At 41.2% G+C, this 18,046-nt stretch overlaps 1 protein-coding gene across 2 annotated transcripts in view; it reads right to left on the reverse strand.

Annotated features, from left to right (window-relative positions):
* PARD3B (par-3 family cell polarity regulator beta) overlaps positions 1-18,046 on the reverse strand; it is a 725,193-nt gene that overhangs the window by 469,899 nt on the left and 237,248 nt on the right. For both annotated transcript variants that reach the window (XM_075069989.1, XM_075069988.1), the window contains exon 3: positions 4,835-5,006. In XM_075069989.1, coding sequence (XP_074926090.1) covers positions 4,835-5,006 — 172 coding nt within the window. The remainder of the gene's footprint in view (positions 1-4,834; positions 5,007-18,046) is intronic.

Consider the following 18,046-nt stretch of genomic DNA (forward strand, 5'->3'; position numbering starts at 1 on the left):
CCAAATAAGAGAAGCCATGACCTTGGCAGGAGTTGTTAGCTTGGTATTCATGTTGTCTCTATCTATAGAGTAAACAGACTAGAGCCAGGCCTGTAAGTAATGGAGGTGACGCCTGCTGAACAGTGTTATGCAGGTATATGAGGACACGTGACCTGAAAGGGGAGAAGCAGACCTTGACAGTGATTGGAGGTCAGAGGATGACTTGTTTAATCAGTCTGCTCGTGGCCTGGAATCTGTTCATGGGGAGGCAGACCTTTGCTGAGGTTGAGTCTAGGGCTGCTCCTATTAAGTCTACAATATCTGAGGGAGTCAACGGAGACCTTTTTTCGGTTTACACAGATTCCCAATGATGACGGAAGATGGAGCAAGGATAGCATTGCTGACTGAACTTCTTGGTTAGATCTGCCCATTAGGAGACAATCATCCAAGTTATGGGAGGACAGTCAAGCCCTTTTGTCTCATCTGGGCCACCATAACGGAGAGAACCTTCCTGGAGACCCTGGGTGCTGTTGCCAGCTTGAACAAGAAGTACTCTAGAAGTACACTAGTGGTGGTCTTGTCCCACTACGAATCTGATGAACATTCCATGGGATGGATAAACGTGCACCTGAAAGTAATCAACTTTTGTGTCAAGAGTCGTGAACGATCTGTCCTTCTCCAGGGAGGAAATTATTGATGCCCATGTTATCTATTGAAATTTAGATTTGTGAATAAAGATTCAGCTGGTGTAGATGAAGAATGGGTCTCTTTGGAACTATGAAATACGGGGAGAAAAAACCCTTTTCCCTTGATGCTGAGGTTGCACTTGCTCTAGAGCAGTGGTCCCCAAATGTTTTAGGTCGCACTCCATCCCTTGTTCCTGTCCGCAGCCCCTGCTCAGCTGGAGCAGGGAGACGTGGACAGGAGTCAGGGAGGCCAAGGCTGGGGCCACAGCTGGGGGAAGGGGCAGGGTGGACAGCTGGAGCCAGGGTCAGGAGTGGAACTGGGTGGTGCACCTTCCCCATCCCCCCATGGGGGCTGGACCAGACAACTGGCTCTCCCCCAAAATGTTCTTCCATGCCCAACAGTTTGGGGACCTCTGCTCTATAGCCCTCACCAGAGGAAAGAGTCCACCTCCTGACAAAGGATTTCCTCATGACAGTGGTCCCCAAAGAGGGATCAGGAAGTGAGTTTGCGGGGGAGGGAGGAAGAGGAGATAAAATTCTTCACTCTCCCACTCCCACCTCCTGAATAACTGAAAAATGAGTATGAAACTTATTTCTGAAAATCTGATTTAAATTTACTTAACTTTTGACATGACCTTTGAATTCATGTTTTCAATATGAGTTTAAAAAGGCAGGTTTTGTTTTAGGGCAACTCAGGGTAGCCAGTGATTCGTGGCAGGCCTTATAGTCTTATGAATTGAAGGGGCAAATGCCCTGTAGTGTATGCAGTATAATGGAGTGCTTTCCATTTCACAAAACAAAGAAAGGCAAGAAACAGGGAGAATGAACTCAGCCCCACCTCAATTTTCCCGTTACTGTCCTCTCCCCGCCCAAGGGAACAGAAATAACATTGCTACTCTTCTTGAGGAAACACAGAAATTGATCATGTGAAAGTATGTCAGATCTTCATATATCTATATATAGATAAAAATATATATGTATCTCTACCTGAATGAAAAGTAGAAAGTTACCATAGCTAAATTACCAGATCATTCCTCTATTGCATGGATAAGACATTAGACTAAGAAAAAGGCCCTGTCCTCAGTGTTAATTGTTTGGTAATCAGGCCTATCAAGAAACCGTTAAGATTAAAGCCCATGACCAAATTGTGACTTATGGATCTAACTGAAGCAAACAACTTCAGTTCCCGCAGTAAATTTCATTCCTGAATTCCAAAGACTTTAGCAAAGCCCTTCTAGCAATAAGAAACCATTACATACTTACTTGCTTTGTAGTCTGAATTCAGACACTGTCAGGAGCAATACCATATATCTTGCTTCAGTTCTGCTGTGCGTGCGGTGCACGTATGTTTGTCTAGGATCAGATGCCAATATTTAACCTCATATTATGGGCATGGCAGATACTCAGACACTGTGGCCTAATTCAAGGCATCACATTCCCCTTCATTTTCTTAAAGGCAACACCAGAAGAGGGTTTTAGCTTTTTATAACAGTGCATGCAAATACTTCCATGTGTTTCTCTATGCAATAATTTTGATTTAACTTAACAGAAAACTATTAAATTTGACAATAATCAAATTATATAATTATTTGTAAACTTTTGAAAAGAGATAAGTGCTAAATATTATGAAAACAAATAGATAAAAACCAAGGTCCATATACTTTTTTGAAAATTTTTTTGTTAACACACATATGGAAACAATATAGCATCTGAGGTACTTTTAGCTTTAAGTCAAATATAGGGTTGTTTTTGAAAAAAGAACTGGATCATTTTCAAAGTTCAAGTGATTTGCTAACAGAAAACCAAGAATAACTAACTTGGTAAAGGGAAAACTAAAATCGCAGTCTTAGTTGGACTGGCTACTATCTGGAAAGCACTGATCACAAAGGATATGAAATAAGTAATTCTAAGACTAACTAAAGAGGAAAAAACAACAGAAGAGATATATCTAGTAACATATCTAGTATAAATAAAGACTGATTAGCCAACGCTTACGATATAGTTTCTTAAATTTTATATGGATTCCCTCATGTTCGTAAAAGAAATAATTTAGTAATCTTCTGTTTATTCAACCCCAAATTCTAGGTATTCTTCTGGGGATGTCACTAAAAACTTGTCCATCATATGGACAATATGATGGACTCAGACTTCTAAAGTACAGATTCTTCAATGAATATTAAAAGCAGACTATAATTATATATTTTATTATTTGAACCACAGATAAAATCCCTATTTAAGTACATTCAGAGATCTTCTGTACTTTTAGAGACTCTTTAGAAGTCTGAGAACTCTGGCACATGCTTAAAGTATACACCCATCCTGAAAAGTGGTTTTCTTCTTACAACAGGGATTTTTGCTCACTATGTTTATTCACAGTCATATCTTCCTTCAGTGAAAACACTTCACTACTTTTTGCTGCAGGTAGCCAATGCAGAATCAAGGGGATTCACCAAATTCTAATCTAGCTCATACATCAATACTGTTGACAACTATGTTTTATTTGCATTTTTATTTCAGTTTGCATTTGGATCTAGTATAACTGAGGACAGACGACAATAGACTTGTATAGATGACAGTAAGGACAAAATTAACTTTGCAGAATTTTTGCCATCAATGAGATGCAACAGCCAGAAAGAAAACAGGTGGACTTTCAGAACTCATATTGAGTTTGTGGGGCAGATAGTTAGAAAACCCTTCATTTAAATGAGACCAATTTGAAATGCAATCATTGAGACAAATATGGAATCCCAACATCCTCATTTTTACATAGTCCCTTTTTAGAGAAGGCATTCACTTTTATTTCCAGAGAAACATGTGTATAGATTGGAAATTAACTGGGACCATAATTGGTTGATCTTTTTACACTATCTTCATTCTCCTAATACTCCAGAACATACTAGCATCATTTCCATTATGAAAATGAAACCGTCTGGTAAATGACATAGTAGTGACCTCCAGCACTGCTAAAATTAAAGGTCTATTGGCATTGCCATTCTGATCAAAAATTAAATTTAGTTGCTTTACATACTTTTGCATAGAGGCTAAAATATGAAATATAATTCCTTCTCTCTCCCAAGATGTGAATACAGTATTGAGCTAAGACAGGGCATGTGTACTGGTCCACTAAAATATGCTTCAGGGGATTATCTGAACAGTACTCATTTTTCAAAACACGTTAAGATATCTTTTGCATTTCATGCTAGATCTTGTGTGTGTAATATAGAATGTTAATTCATTCAATTAGAGGTCCTTCAGACAGATGAAGCTTTCCATACATATCAAGAATACAGTTCATGACATTCTAAAATATATGGAAGTTACATCAAGAACACATTTCCCAAGACTACAGGCCTGAAGAAATCCTGCAGAAGGTTGAAATTACAAAACACTCTGAATGACCTATTATAATGTAAACCTTAGTCTGGAAGGTTTCGTTGACTTCACTTAAATTGAATGCTTTCCCTGACAGGCACAAACTAGAACAGTTACAATTCTCTTCACAGCATTAACTTCCTTTTCAATAAAATGTTTGTGGAATGCTCTTTTTAATCAGTCTTTTCCTTTTTTTAAAAAAAATGAAATTAAAACAAAGCAAATAGAATGCAAAACATTCCATTTCAAAAGTCATAAGTGGTCTAACTTTAAACCAACAAGGCACAAATACTTCAGACTCAAGACTGAAATTCTAGCCTTAATCCACCCACATGTGCTCAGGACTTTTATCACACACTGTTCAGAGACCCCTATAATACATAGTCACATTAGGGTAAAGTAAGGCAGGGTAGTAGCCTTACTTCTTACGTTTTGTGTTCTAAGCCGCATACTTGGTTTATTAAGGAGATCTCTCTATTCAAAATTTTAATAGTGATCTCTAGCAGAAAACAGGAAAACATCCCTTAGTGTCATTAATTTTCTGGATACTGTCAGGCAGTGCTGCTCCTTTTGAGAGCACACCAGAATGGGAATCATCTTCAATCTGTTTCTGAAAAATTCTGTGTGGCCTCACCACAGCATTATCACCAGTGAAGACAGATGCAGCACACACACACCAACAGGAAGGATGAAAATAAAGAGGCAAGAGACCAGCAATTTAGAGAGGCTATGACACATAACCCTCCTAGATGATTATCAGTAGTCATTTTAAAAATTGGAAGACAACGCGCACGTACCTAATTTCAGTGCAGATGGAGTCACCTCAATCTCACCACCAACTGTCTGAAACGTAGCCAGCTGGGCAGCCACCTCCATCTCAAAAGGATCTGGGCTGGGTCTATCTGTCAAACTGACACTGGTGCTGTCAATCTTATTGTGCAATTCTTGTTCATCATACACGGCAATCAGCTGTAAAACAAAAGATATTACAGTTTACACTTAAAATATGGCTGACGCTGATTTTCAGTACAAATATTGCCTTGACCGACGGATAAAAGTATCAGACAGATTTAAAAATGACAGAGGTACATATTCAGGAAAATACTTAAATGTGTGCTTAAATCCACTGACTTCAATGGGACTTAAGCATGTTCTTAAGTGGAGACCTGAAAAGAGATGCTTTTCTGAATCAGCACCTTAGTTTACTGGAAAATTTCTCTGAGGATTTTTATTACAAACCTCTAAATAGAGAAATCCATATTTCAGCCATAAAAAATAACTCTTAACTGAGGCACTGCTTCCATGCTCATCTAGGCTAACTTTCAGAGACTAAAATTGGGGGAGGAGGGGAAATCCAGTTGGTCAAGTTTAAACACTTTAACAAAAAAAAAAGTCCCACAGTACAACGCAGGTACATAGAAGTGACGTATACAAGACTTTTCGTTGTTTTCAATTTATCTTCTGGTAAATAAAAAAGGGACAATAGGTGAATACTGTGTTCTTACAATATCCTAAGGTATTTATAAGACAACATGTTCAAGAATAAAAATATAATTGAATAACCTCTTGTTTTTCCAGTTTTTAAAATCCCAGTGTCATTTACATCGGAGAGATTTTGGAGATTAAATTTAAGGCACATGTGTCATAGAATCATAGACTAACAGGGTTGGTGGATGGGACCTAAGGAGGTCATCTAGTCCAACCCCGTGCTCAAAGCAGGACCAATACCCAGATAGATTTTTACCCCAGTTCCCTAAGTGGCCCCCTCAAGGACTGAACTCACAACCCTGGGTTTAGCTGGCCAATGCTCAAACCACTGAGTTATCTCCCCCCTCCCCCTTTTGATCCATTCTCAGAGTATCCACTGGCATCAAGGGCAGAGGATGTGACTGCAACAATATTAACAACCTCATAATCAGTGTATTTCACTGAGGAAATCATCTCATTCTGTGCTTTAAACGGACATATGTTGTCCACTGAATTTCATCTGAAATGGTTTCTGCAGTTTAGGGTGTACGTATTTTGTTTTAATACTTAGGATTTATTAAGAGATTGATTTAGTCTATACTATATTTGAAAAGAGCACTTTCTAGATCGTTCCTAAACACCAACCATTAAGGTTCAGGTTATTTTTTCATTTATATACATATATATACACGCATACTCTCTCTCTCTAATATATTTTTATTAGCGACTGGATAGCGTAGTGGTTAAGAGCGCCGCCCTTTGATACGGGAGACCGCCCTTTGATACGAGAGACCGGGGTTCAAATCCCAGTTGGTACCCAACTTTCCAGTAGGGGTCCTTGGGCAAAAGACCCCCTAACGCTTCACCTGCCTACCTCAAATATGAGAGTGACACGAACTAGGAGAGTCATGCCGGCTCGGACGTCGCCCGGATTAACAAGGTCCGCGCCAGATGTTGAGGAACCAGGACAATCTGACGATAAGTGGGCTACTGGAACAAACCATTCATGGACGAGACAAGAGAACCTGGAATTGATGGAATGCTACTACAACAGTAGACCTAATGAGAGGGGATATATGAAACGTATGAGGGGACTGTGGATGGACAAAAGACCTACATCCACACTTACTGAGAAACAGCTAGTTACCCAACGCTTCAACATAGTAAAGAGGAAGCTGCTCTCACAGCTTGAGATAGACCAACTCCACATTACATCCCAGACTCAAGAAGACTTGGAAGAACAAGTGGATGTGCGGCCCACACCTGAAGCTGAAACTTCACTGTCACCCCCTCCATCGCAGAGCACAGCAGCTGATATGAGGCATAAGATCATGGAGAAACTAGCTACAGTCAATCCTCGAGACCGATTACCAAGGCTCAGTGGAGAAGTACCATCAGATAGTATGTTAGAAGATGCCAATAGAGCCCTCATGACAATCCCTACTACCACCATAACTCAAACCAATGAACTGGTATACGCTACAGCCTCTGTAATCCTGGAGATGCTTGGCTACACGATCAAGAAGAACAACAGTATGTACCCACCCTGGAAAATGAGGTTGGAGGATAAGATCAAGGAGACTCGGAGAGAAGTTAGTCAGCTGGTGGAACTACAGAAGGGTGTAGAGATTAAGGATAAGACTCGGCTACTGAAAAAATACAAGGGCCTGACTCCATCTGAAGCCCTAGAGACTGCTAAACAAAGGCTCACAGCACTGGCTACCAGGCTAAGGAGATACACTAGAGAAGCAGAGGCCAAAAAAGTAAATGCCCTGTTCTCCAAAGAACCATCCAAGGTGTACTCCCAACTGCAGTGCAACAACACAATAACAGCAGAGCCACCAGCAGCAGAAACTGAACAGTACTGGAAGAACATATGGGAGAAAGAGAAGACTCATCACACCAGTGCAAAGTGGCTGCAGGACCTGAGAACAGAGCACAGCAATCTCCCAGAACAGAAACCAGTCACCATCACAGTAGAAGACATCCAGCAGCGGGTCAAGAACATGAAGAGCTGGACAGCACCTGGACCAGACATGATCCACACCTACTGGCTAAAGAAACTAACAGCAGTGCATGAACGCCTAGCAGCACAGATGAACCAGCTGCTAGCAGCAGGCTCCCACCCAAACTGGCTAACACAAGGAAGGACAGTGCTGATCATGAAAGACCCCTGCAAGGGGACAGAACCGTCCAACTACCGGCCAATAACCTGCCTCCCCACAACATGGAAAGTCCTATCAGGCATCATAGCTGCCAAGCTACAGGACCACATGGGCCAGTACATGAGCACAGCTCAGAAGGGCATTGGGAACAACACCAGAGGCTCAAAACACCAGTTGCTCATAGATAGAGCAGTCGCCCAAGACTCAAGGTCTAGACAGACCAATCTGAGCACAGCCTGGATTGACTATAGGAAAGCCTATGACTCAATGCCGCACACGTGGATCTGTGAATGTCTGGCGCTATACAAAGTCAACAGGACACTAAGGACCTTCCTCAAGAACTCAATGGGACTATGGAAGACAACACTAGAAGTCAACTCAAGGCAACTTGCACAAGTGGCCATCAAGTGCGGCATATACCAAGGTGATGCACTGTCCCCGCTGCTGTTCTGCATAGGCTTAAACCCCCTCAGCCAGATAATCACAAGGACTGGATACGGGTACAGGTTCAGGAGTGGAACTACCATCAGCCACCTCCTCTACATGGATGACATCAAGCTGTATGCTAAGAATGAACGAGACATCGACTCGCTAATCCACCTGACGCGGATCTACAGTGAGGATATCGGGATGTCATTCGGACTGGAGAAGTGTGGCCGGATGGTAGTGAAGAGAGGGAAGGTAGTCAAGACTGATGGGGTGGAACTACCAGCGGGCCACATAGCAGACATACAGACCAGCTACAAGTACCTTGGCATCCCACAGTCACATGGAAACCACGATGAGGAGGCAAGGAAGACAGCAACATCCAAGTATCACCAAAGGATAAGACAGGTCCTGAAGAGCCAGCTCAGTGGGAAGAACAAGATCCACGCCATCAACGGATACGCCCTGCCGGTCATCAGATACCCTGCCGGTATAGTGAGCTGGCCAAAGGAGGACATGGAGGCTGCCGATGTGAAAACCCGGAAGCTCCTCACAATGCACGGAGGTTTCCACCCCAAGTCCAACACCCAGAGACTGTATACCAGCCAGAAAGAAGGCGGGCGGGGCTTGGTGAGCGTCAAAGCCACTGTCCTGGATGAAACCCGGAACATCCAGGAGTACATCAGTAAGATGGCCCCCAAAGATGAGCTGCTGAGAGAATGCCTGAGGCAGCAGCAGACATGGGAGGAAGACCAAGCAGAAGAAGTGCCATGGCAAGACAAGACCCTGCATGGGATGTACCATCGACAGATAGCTGAGGTGGCTGACATTGGGAAATCCTACCAGTGGCTGGAAAGGGCTGGACTAAAAGACAGCACTGAGGCACTGATCATAGCAGCACAGGAACAGGCACTGAGCACCAGATCCATTGAAGCAGGGGTCTACCACACTAGAGAGGACCCAAGGTGCAGACTGTGCAGAGAGGCCTCAGAGACAGTCCAACACACAGTGGCAGGATGTAAGATGCAGGCAGGAACAGCATACACTGAACGGCACAACCAAGTGGCTGGCATTGTGTACAGGAACATCTGCACAGCGTATGGGCTAGACCCTCCCAAGACCAGATGGGAGATTCCACAGAAGGTTGTGGAGAATAGCAGGGCTAAGATTCTGTGGGACTTCCAGATCCAGACGGACAGGCAGGTACTGGCCAATCAACCAGACATCGTGGTAATAGACAAGGACCAGAAGACAGCGGTGGTGATAGATATAGCAGTGCCAAGTGACAGCAACATTAGGAAGAAGGAATATGAGAAGCTGGAGAAGTACCAGGGCCTGAAAGAGGAACTAGAGAGGATGTGGAAAGTGAAGGCCAAAGTGGTCCCAGTGGTGGTAGGAGCACTCGGGGCTGTGACTCCTAAGCTGGGTGAGTGGCTCCAACAGATCCCAGGAACAACATCAGAGCTCTCTGTCCAGAAGAGTGCAGTGCTAGGAACAGCTAAGATACTGCGCAGAACCCTCAAACTCCCAGGCCTCTGGTAGAGGACCCGAGGTTGAGGAGGACACATACTACCCACAGGGGTGAGAGGGGAATTTTATTTTTTTTATATTAATCTGTATATGAGTGCGAGAGTGAGAGAGTATACACACGTATATAGATATACCTTGAAGATTTGTATCAAAAAGATATAACGAGATAAGTAAAATATTGAAGCAAAGAGACAAAGATTTAAAGACACTCATTTGCCTAAGGGAATAAAGAAATATACAAGATAAAGGAATGAGACACAAAATAAAGGAGGGAATAAGAGGAGAAAAAAACCTGAAGTGCTTCTAAGGAAGAAACTGACATTTTTAGGTCTCCCACTTGTTTATAATTTGGTTGCTAGAAATGTGTCAGTTCATGTTTACCAATACATATTCCAGCAACACACAAAACACCCTGAATAATTACGAAGAAAACTTGCTTTCCTTTTTAGACAAAGGCTGCTTTCTTTCCATGACCACGCTTATATTCTTACTACACATAATTTGTTTTTTATTTAACCTAAACTTATTGGAAAAGATTAATTCTAGTAACAGAGTTTTGGTTTTTTTTTTGCAATGCAAGTCATGGTAAAGTACAATGAAACTCACCATCATAGTATTTGTGCACCTTACCAAATACATAAATCCAAATGGGGGAACTAGAGCGAGATATACACATCAAGACCAAGACAAGAGTATGGCTGCTTTTCTTGTTTGTTAAATAACTATTAATAATAATGTCACGGGAAAGCTATGATAAAAAGGTGTGTCACATTTTTTCATGAATGTTGTAAAGACTGTATCATTCATAGTTCAAGGAAGTTCACGGTTGTGGATTAGCTTCACAGAAGGCTTAGTCTTCAGCTCTTACGAGTCTCACCTTTCCCATAATAACTTTCCTTCATTCCCAAGGATTGTAGCTATTACTGAAGGATAAGGAGAGCCAGATAGCACAGGTCCAACTCACTGAAAGCTTTGAAGATCAACACCAGGATTTGAAACTCATTTTGGTATGTGATGGGTAAATAGTGAAGCGAATGGAGGGTGAGCGTGAGGTGATGATCAACAGGCACACTGTTCTGTGTTGCACCAGGTGGAGTTTCTCTGCGGTTTCATTACCCGGTGCAAGACAATAGTATAATATATCTCAATACAACAGCACACATATTACAATAGTATTTTATACTACTATTACGTAATGGTATAGCACTTTTCATCTATACATTTGAAGCATTTTACAGGAGGTGAGTAAAGCATTATTATCCCCATTTTACATATCTGTAAAATGAGAGACAGATTAAATGAAACATTAGCAGTAATCATAATAATATATTATTGCAATGAACTGAGAAATAAAACCATAGGTAGAAGAAATTCCACGAGGTATAACATGCAATACGGCACCCGCTGACCAACACAGGGTGACAAACACACATCACTCCCATGCTCTATTCACCTCACTGGCTACCCAACAATTATCAAATCATTTTAAGATACTAATCTTGATTGTTGAAGTTATCTATGAGCCAGGCCCTGGCTGTCTTTGAAACTGCCTCTTCCCAGATACAAAGTCACATTCAATGGCAAAGCTGTAAAGAGAACCCAGGTCTTAACCCACTAATCAAATGTGGAGATTACAGATGAGCAGATCATTTTGACCAAATCTATATGCCAAAGTGGGATGCAGTCCTCTAGCCAGCCTAAACTAGTAAAAGTATTTTCTACTGCTGTCATTATTTGAGAATCCGGCAACAATGAAGAGTCTAGAAGTCTTCTTAGCTGTGCATCTTTTTGTCAGGTTCTTGTTATATTACAGTAATTATTTATAAGCATTTCTGTAACAGTCCCCACCAATTAAGTTATTTGAACTGGACTTAAACTCCCATCTTTTACACCGTGTAAAAGAGGTGATATTTCATGCACTGAGGATACTAGTAGCTAAAAAAATTAAGATCTTCCTTCATCAATGAAATAAAAACTAATTTATTTATTAAAAACATTTATTCAGAAGAGCTACTCAGGACTCCATTTACAACAGTACCTAGCTTGTAACCATATTAACATTACAAATGCATTACTAATCAATCAAAACATAATATCAACTTCAGCCTCTCAAAAAGGAATGAATACAATTAAGGATATGCAAATTAGCTATTCAAAAATAATTTTAGTAATTGACTGCTCATTTCCAGTATTGAAAATTTTTTAATTGGAGAATACTACTATCCTCTCACGTCAGGAAAGAAATGATGGTCTCCAGGCAAGATTTTAAAAATCCTACATTAATATATATTACCAAATATCCTCATGTTTTGAATTGGTCACTCTGTCAAGTTAAGCTATGTGGATCAGCATACTAATTCTTTTAAATAAATCAGTGCATCAAAAGATTATTCTAACAATATATACAAACAATCTGCAAAATGTGATCCCATTATTCTATTGATTAAAATTGTCCACTTGGTATATTCATTTAAAACATTCCATTTTTTAAAAAAAAGTGACTTGAGGAAAGAATATACAAGTATTTGTCATCACAGAGTACCTTTAAAAGGCATTTTTGTATAATTAGGACTTCAACTCCACACATCATTGTAACCTCCACTTAAATCTAGCACCTTTTAATAATCTATCAGTCACCAAAACAAATAATAAATTATCAGACCTATTGCACTTACTTGTTATTTTGTACACAAAGAATTTTAAGTATGCAAAAACCCACCATAAGGTAGTAACATGGAACAGATATATTTTATTACCACTACAGTTGCCAGTAAGTGTGGAAAGCTTATTGTGAAGCAATTTAGTAAAGTCAAATTTTGATTTTGTAAGGGTGTCCTATGTTAAAGGCATATCAAGAGGTACTAAAACTATCAACATTTTAAAATTATTCCAATTACATGGTTTACAGAAAAATACAAAATATGTGTACAAGTCTAGAGAATATATACCCAAACACAGAGCTACAAACATGCGTTCAGCAAATACAGATATAATCTCATATATAAGAAGTAGGGTAAATGACAATAGGAGGAAAAATAATGCTGTTGAACGAGAAGGACTGAATACAAAGCAGTAAAGTGTTGCACCTGAGAGAATCTGTGGCCCACTAAGATGCAGAAAATTGATGGAATGTTTCATTTAAGAGTCATCCAAAGATAAAATGTTCCCTCATCCCTGCTCCCCATAAGAAATGGCATGTTTTCCAAGGACTAACAATCTTTTCAAAACTGGTTACATTCTACCCTAATAACCTTCAGCAACTGCATGCTTTCCTCACTTCCAGAGTGTGCATGCATATACATACATATACAGCTACACCTACATTTATTAGCATGCAACAATATAAAAAAAGCAAACTATATAATATGTTCCAATGAAAAATCTGATTAGTTACAAGTTTTAACCAAGCACAATTAAATCTAAATAATACTGTGAAGTTTCACAATTTCACAAGGAGAGAAAAACAAATGATCACCTTTGAATGAATGGTAGAACACTGCAGACTTATTTGAAAGCATTTGTCTATGTGTACCTCAACAGCAACTGGATTTTTGTACACCGTTTTAAACAAAGGCTTCATAATGATTTCTCTTTTTAAAAACATGCTTTTGACAACTAGATTAGTGTTGTTAATCTTTTTTTTTTTTTAAAGTCTTCTTGAGTACAAGAACAAGCATAAACATATGACTTCACTAATTTCAGCCAACATAAGTGGAACTAAAGAGATACTTCTATTTCCTCTCCGACCCAAAACATTCTTCATCTACATAGTGCCACTTTGGTGTAAACCTCAAAGGAAAATAACAAAACTTGCATGCAATTAAATTCATCATCTTTCAAGTACTGACAGGTTAAAAATCCTTTAAAAAGTAAATGTTTTTACCTATGTTAATTGTCCCTGCCAGCAGGTATATGGGATCTTGGGAAGCAATTACCACACAGGTGGGGTGCAAAATAAACTTTATTAAGAAAATGCAAAAAACAGGGAAAATTCAATAGTGAGGGGTATGGGGTTTCTTAAGGTAGACAGTTGGGGAGGGGTTTCTTTTAGCAAATAGTATAGGAGGTTTCAATAGTGGGGTACAATATAGTGGGGTACAATACAGTTGGTAACCAATTAACACTGAAGTATAAATGTAACAGGTAGCTAACAATTTTTATGTAAAAGGTGTGTCACAGCAGCATATAGCCAACTAACAGTTATGGGAAAAATGTGGTAAATAACCAACTCTAGGTAAAAATGTGTCACAGTGGTATAAATGTAAAATGTGAGGTGTGTTAGAGAGAAAAAGGGTAACCAATGGGGTTTTATGCTAGACTTCAGTAATACAATTGAGGTTTGGGGGTAATAGGAGAGTGTGGAGGAAGGGATTAAAAAGGAGAGAGAGAGAGAGAGCTTCAGGAGACAGAGAGCAGGCAGGCTGCAGGTTTAAACAGCAGAGAGAGAGAGCAGGCAGGCTGCAGCTTTAAACAGCAGAGAGCAGAGGGAGATTTAAACTTCAGGAGACAGAGGGCAGGCAGGCTGCAGGTTTAAACAGCAGAGAGACTGAGGGGTATGGGGTGACTGGAGAGCTCGGTGGGGGCAGCAGGAAGACAGACTTAACCACAACTATACAGAACACAGCAAAATCTTATCTATGACCTAACTTAACCAAGACTACACAAATTAGCAAGTAACAGAACACAATGCAACAATTTCTTAAACCTAACTTACAGAACACAATACAAACAATTCTCTAAACCTAACTTAACCACAGCTATGCTGGGTGCTGGTTAAGTCTGTGTGCTGGGGAAAGAGAGAGAGCAGCTAAGATAATAAAATAAAAGTATAGAGAATTTCACAGAATTTCACAGAGGGATTCTTACCAGCCCCAAAGGAAGCAGCAGAGGTAAAAGCAGCAAAATCATCAGAAGGCTGGGTACAGTCTCAATAATCAGGAGATCTCTCAGGCAGCAATTCGTTCTTCGTGGGGGGGGGGCACAAAAAACGGGAGTACGCTCAAAAATAAACCGAGAACGGAGAAAGGACCCCCCAGAACCCCTGGCTGATCAGACCAGGCAGCAATGCAGGAACCTTTCTGAGGTCTGATCAGAAAATGTCTGGTTTTAAGGGCAAACTTAGGCAGTTTCCCACCAGTACTTTTGATTGGCTCAGAGGCAGGGGAAAGAGAAAAAAAAAAAAAGGTGAGCACAGAGACATGTCTAGGCAGAGTCCTGTGCAATAGGTGACTCAGAAGCACATGAGGCCTATGACTCATGCCCAGGACCTTAAAAACACAATAGGCCTTGCAACTGGACATTGTCCACCCTACACCGAGCCCAGGTTTAACAAGGTGATAACAGGACTAACCCTTTGAACAGGGCAGTGGTCCCACTTAGCACAAGTGGCCATCCCTTTGAGAAGGGCAATGGCTCTTGGTAAACAACTTTAAGGGGCCCTCCCTTTGAGAAGGGCAGTGGCTCTGCTAAACAACTTAACAGCCAGGGAGGGGAGGCCACAGGAGAACAAAAACAAAATGGAGTATGGGGACAGCTGTAAGAAACAAAATGGAATAGGGGGATAGCTGTAACAGACATTAAAAACATATTAGAAGATTAAAAAGGAAGGATTATTTTAAGAAGCAGGGGGATACTCTTCATAGTCACAAATATGAGTTAGGTGCCCAACTTCCATTAATTAACTTTCAGTTGGAGATAGGTGACTAACTGTCCTTTGTGCCTTTGATGATAACTTCCTCCCTCCAATTAGTTTTCACCAGTCATAGTTTGGTTTGGGTTTTTTAAATGCCTTTCACTCAGTTTGGACTGTGAATGCAGACTAGACAGGGTCCTGCTTTGTTTACAATCATCTTTGTTTTAGTTCTGAGGATACATGCTTGTGACTGCAAACACTGCAGGAAACAAAAGTTTTCAAAAAACCTTCATTTTTAAACCAACTATAAATTTCCAATTCCTGCTTGACAGTGCTCCTTCATGAAAAGTATTTCTCAACATCTTAAGCCTCATAATAAATACATTTCCTAATTCACCAAAGAACTTTCAATCAAGAATCATTCATGTTTCAACAAAAAATTGTGGGTACGTAGTAAAGAAATGGTTCAATGGGCTTGCCATTGAACTCTGTGACCTACGTAGAAATGATGGAAGTAAAGTTTAGTACAGTCTCATACAACTTTGTCACTTTCCTACTTCACAAAAATAAATGAAGGTTACTTAACTGTAACCAGACTTCTTCAAGATGATGCTCTGCATATTACTACTTGTGGGATCAGGGCGCCTACACGGTGAGCTTCCAGAACATTCTGAAAAGCAGTGTCCATTGGGGCCACTTACCGCTCCCTCCCCCTTACATCCTGGAGCATTCCAAGGATATAACGGGGGTGTGGGGAAGGGTCTGAAGCCCAAGCCCCGCAGCAGGAGGCTGGGCATCCAGTGGCTCAGTGTTCCGAGGACCCCACCACAACCCCAGTGGCTCAGAACTCAGGGACCCTGCCCACAGCGACTGACAACTCCAGGGCCCTCTTGAAGGTCCCCACCACCTGCAGTGGCTGACTGCTCTGTGGCCCTCACTGCCCATAGTGCCTTGGAGCTCCAGGGCCCACCACTGCTCACAGTAGGTGAGAGCTCCGGGCCTCCCCACATATACCCTTGGCAGCTGATGGCTCTGGGGTCCCCCCACTGCGGCTTGGAGCTCTGGGGTCATCCCCCCACCCCCGCCGCATGCAGCGGCTTGGAGCTGTGGGGCCCTCTACTAACTGACAACTCTGCCCCTGCGTTGAAGCAGAAAATGTCACGGAGATCTCTGAAAGTCACAGATTCTGTGACCTCTGTGACACAATCTTATCCTTAGACATCATTAAAGATTAGTGATTCTGTCATTCAATATCATGGGTAAAATATTAACTTCCATAAATTTTTGCTTTCCAAACTGCTGGGTCTCCTGCCTTTGAAATGATGAGGGGAGGCTCATTTAGGGGCAGGAGACCCAGCAGACTATATTTGGCATCTTGATTACAGATTTTTGGGATTCTTGATTCCGAGTGTTATTCTGAGGTCTAAAAGATCCTATTAAAAAGGTGGTGTCTTTGCTCAGTCAAACATTCTCTATGAATTGAAACAGATTCTTCATCTATGCAGCATCTGAGTGAGTGGATCTGACAAGATCCTCGACTGTTCTAGATTATTATACTTCGGATAGTTTAAAAACAAAAACAAACCCACCCAAGAGAGACAAAACCACCTTTTTTTATTTCTTCCAAGAGAGATTTAGTTATTTTTCTATTACAACCACTGGTGCAGACAGACAGTCTTTCCTCATTTTGAAATAACTTTATCTATGACAGAGTTGCTCAGTATATACCTAAAGCTGCTTGGAGTAGTACTTTGCTGTGAGAACTACAGAAATGTGGACTAAATTTGGCATTGTTATTCTTGGGATGTACTGCAAATACTGAAAAATAGGTTCATTTGTCTCATCCTAATGGTGTCCCCTTCTAGCATAAACTCAGGTATTGTAATTTCTTTGTTTATAAAACTAATAGTCTTCCATTTAAACACTGGTCAGATTGTTCTCCGTACTATATTTCTATAAAGCCATTCTTGACTTTTTAGAGCATTATTGCCATATCAGTTTCATTCTTACTGAACAGGTGATCCTGCCTGCATCTCCTTCCTAACTATGTAAGATACCTGGTATCTCCATCTCTTTCAGACCACTACTATATCCGTTTGTCCCTTAGCTTCCTTTACATTTAAGGAGGGGGGTGTCATACTTTTCATAGTCAGAGAACTTTGTTATAAATAAGGATAGGATTGTGTCATGGAGGTCACGAAAGTAATGGATTCTGTGACCTACGTGACATTTTCTGCTTCAGCCCTGGTGCAGCAGGGGGACGTGGACCTATCAGCCATCATGGATAGTAAGAGGCCTCAGAGCTCCAAGGTAGCGCAGGTGGTGGATGGCAGGGATGCTGGAGGTCCGAGGCAACACAAGGACCCTGGAGCAGTCAGACGCTGTGGATAGTGGAGGCCTGAGCTCTGAGCCCCTGGAGCTGCGACAGGAGCGCCAGAGCTCTGAGCCACTGGGGCAGTGATGGGTGCTAGATGCCACCCCCCTCACTCCCAACCAGGCTCAGAATCTTTTTCCTCAAACACATACCACCCATGCCCCGTGGCAGGACTCGGGCTTCAGTCAGCCCCTCATGTCAAACCCGCCCTCCTTCCCATTATTTTTAGTTAAATTAACAGACAGATCATGGGCTTCTGTGAATTTTTGTTTATTGTCCACGACCTGTCCATGACTTTTACTAAAAATAACCGTAGCAAAATCTTAATAAATTCAGTATCCTCATTGATCAGGTTAAGAAATTTCTCGACTCAGCTGGCTAAAACAAACCCCTTTGGCAGTCTGTGTAGTGCATT

This window comes from Chelonoidis abingdonii, chromosome 10, assembly GCF_003597395.2.
Source record: "Chelonoidis abingdonii isolate Lonesome George chromosome 10, CheloAbing_2.0, whole genome shotgun sequence".
In the NCBI taxonomy this organism is placed as follows: Eukaryota; Metazoa; Chordata; order Testudines; family Testudinidae; genus Chelonoidis; species Chelonoidis abingdonii.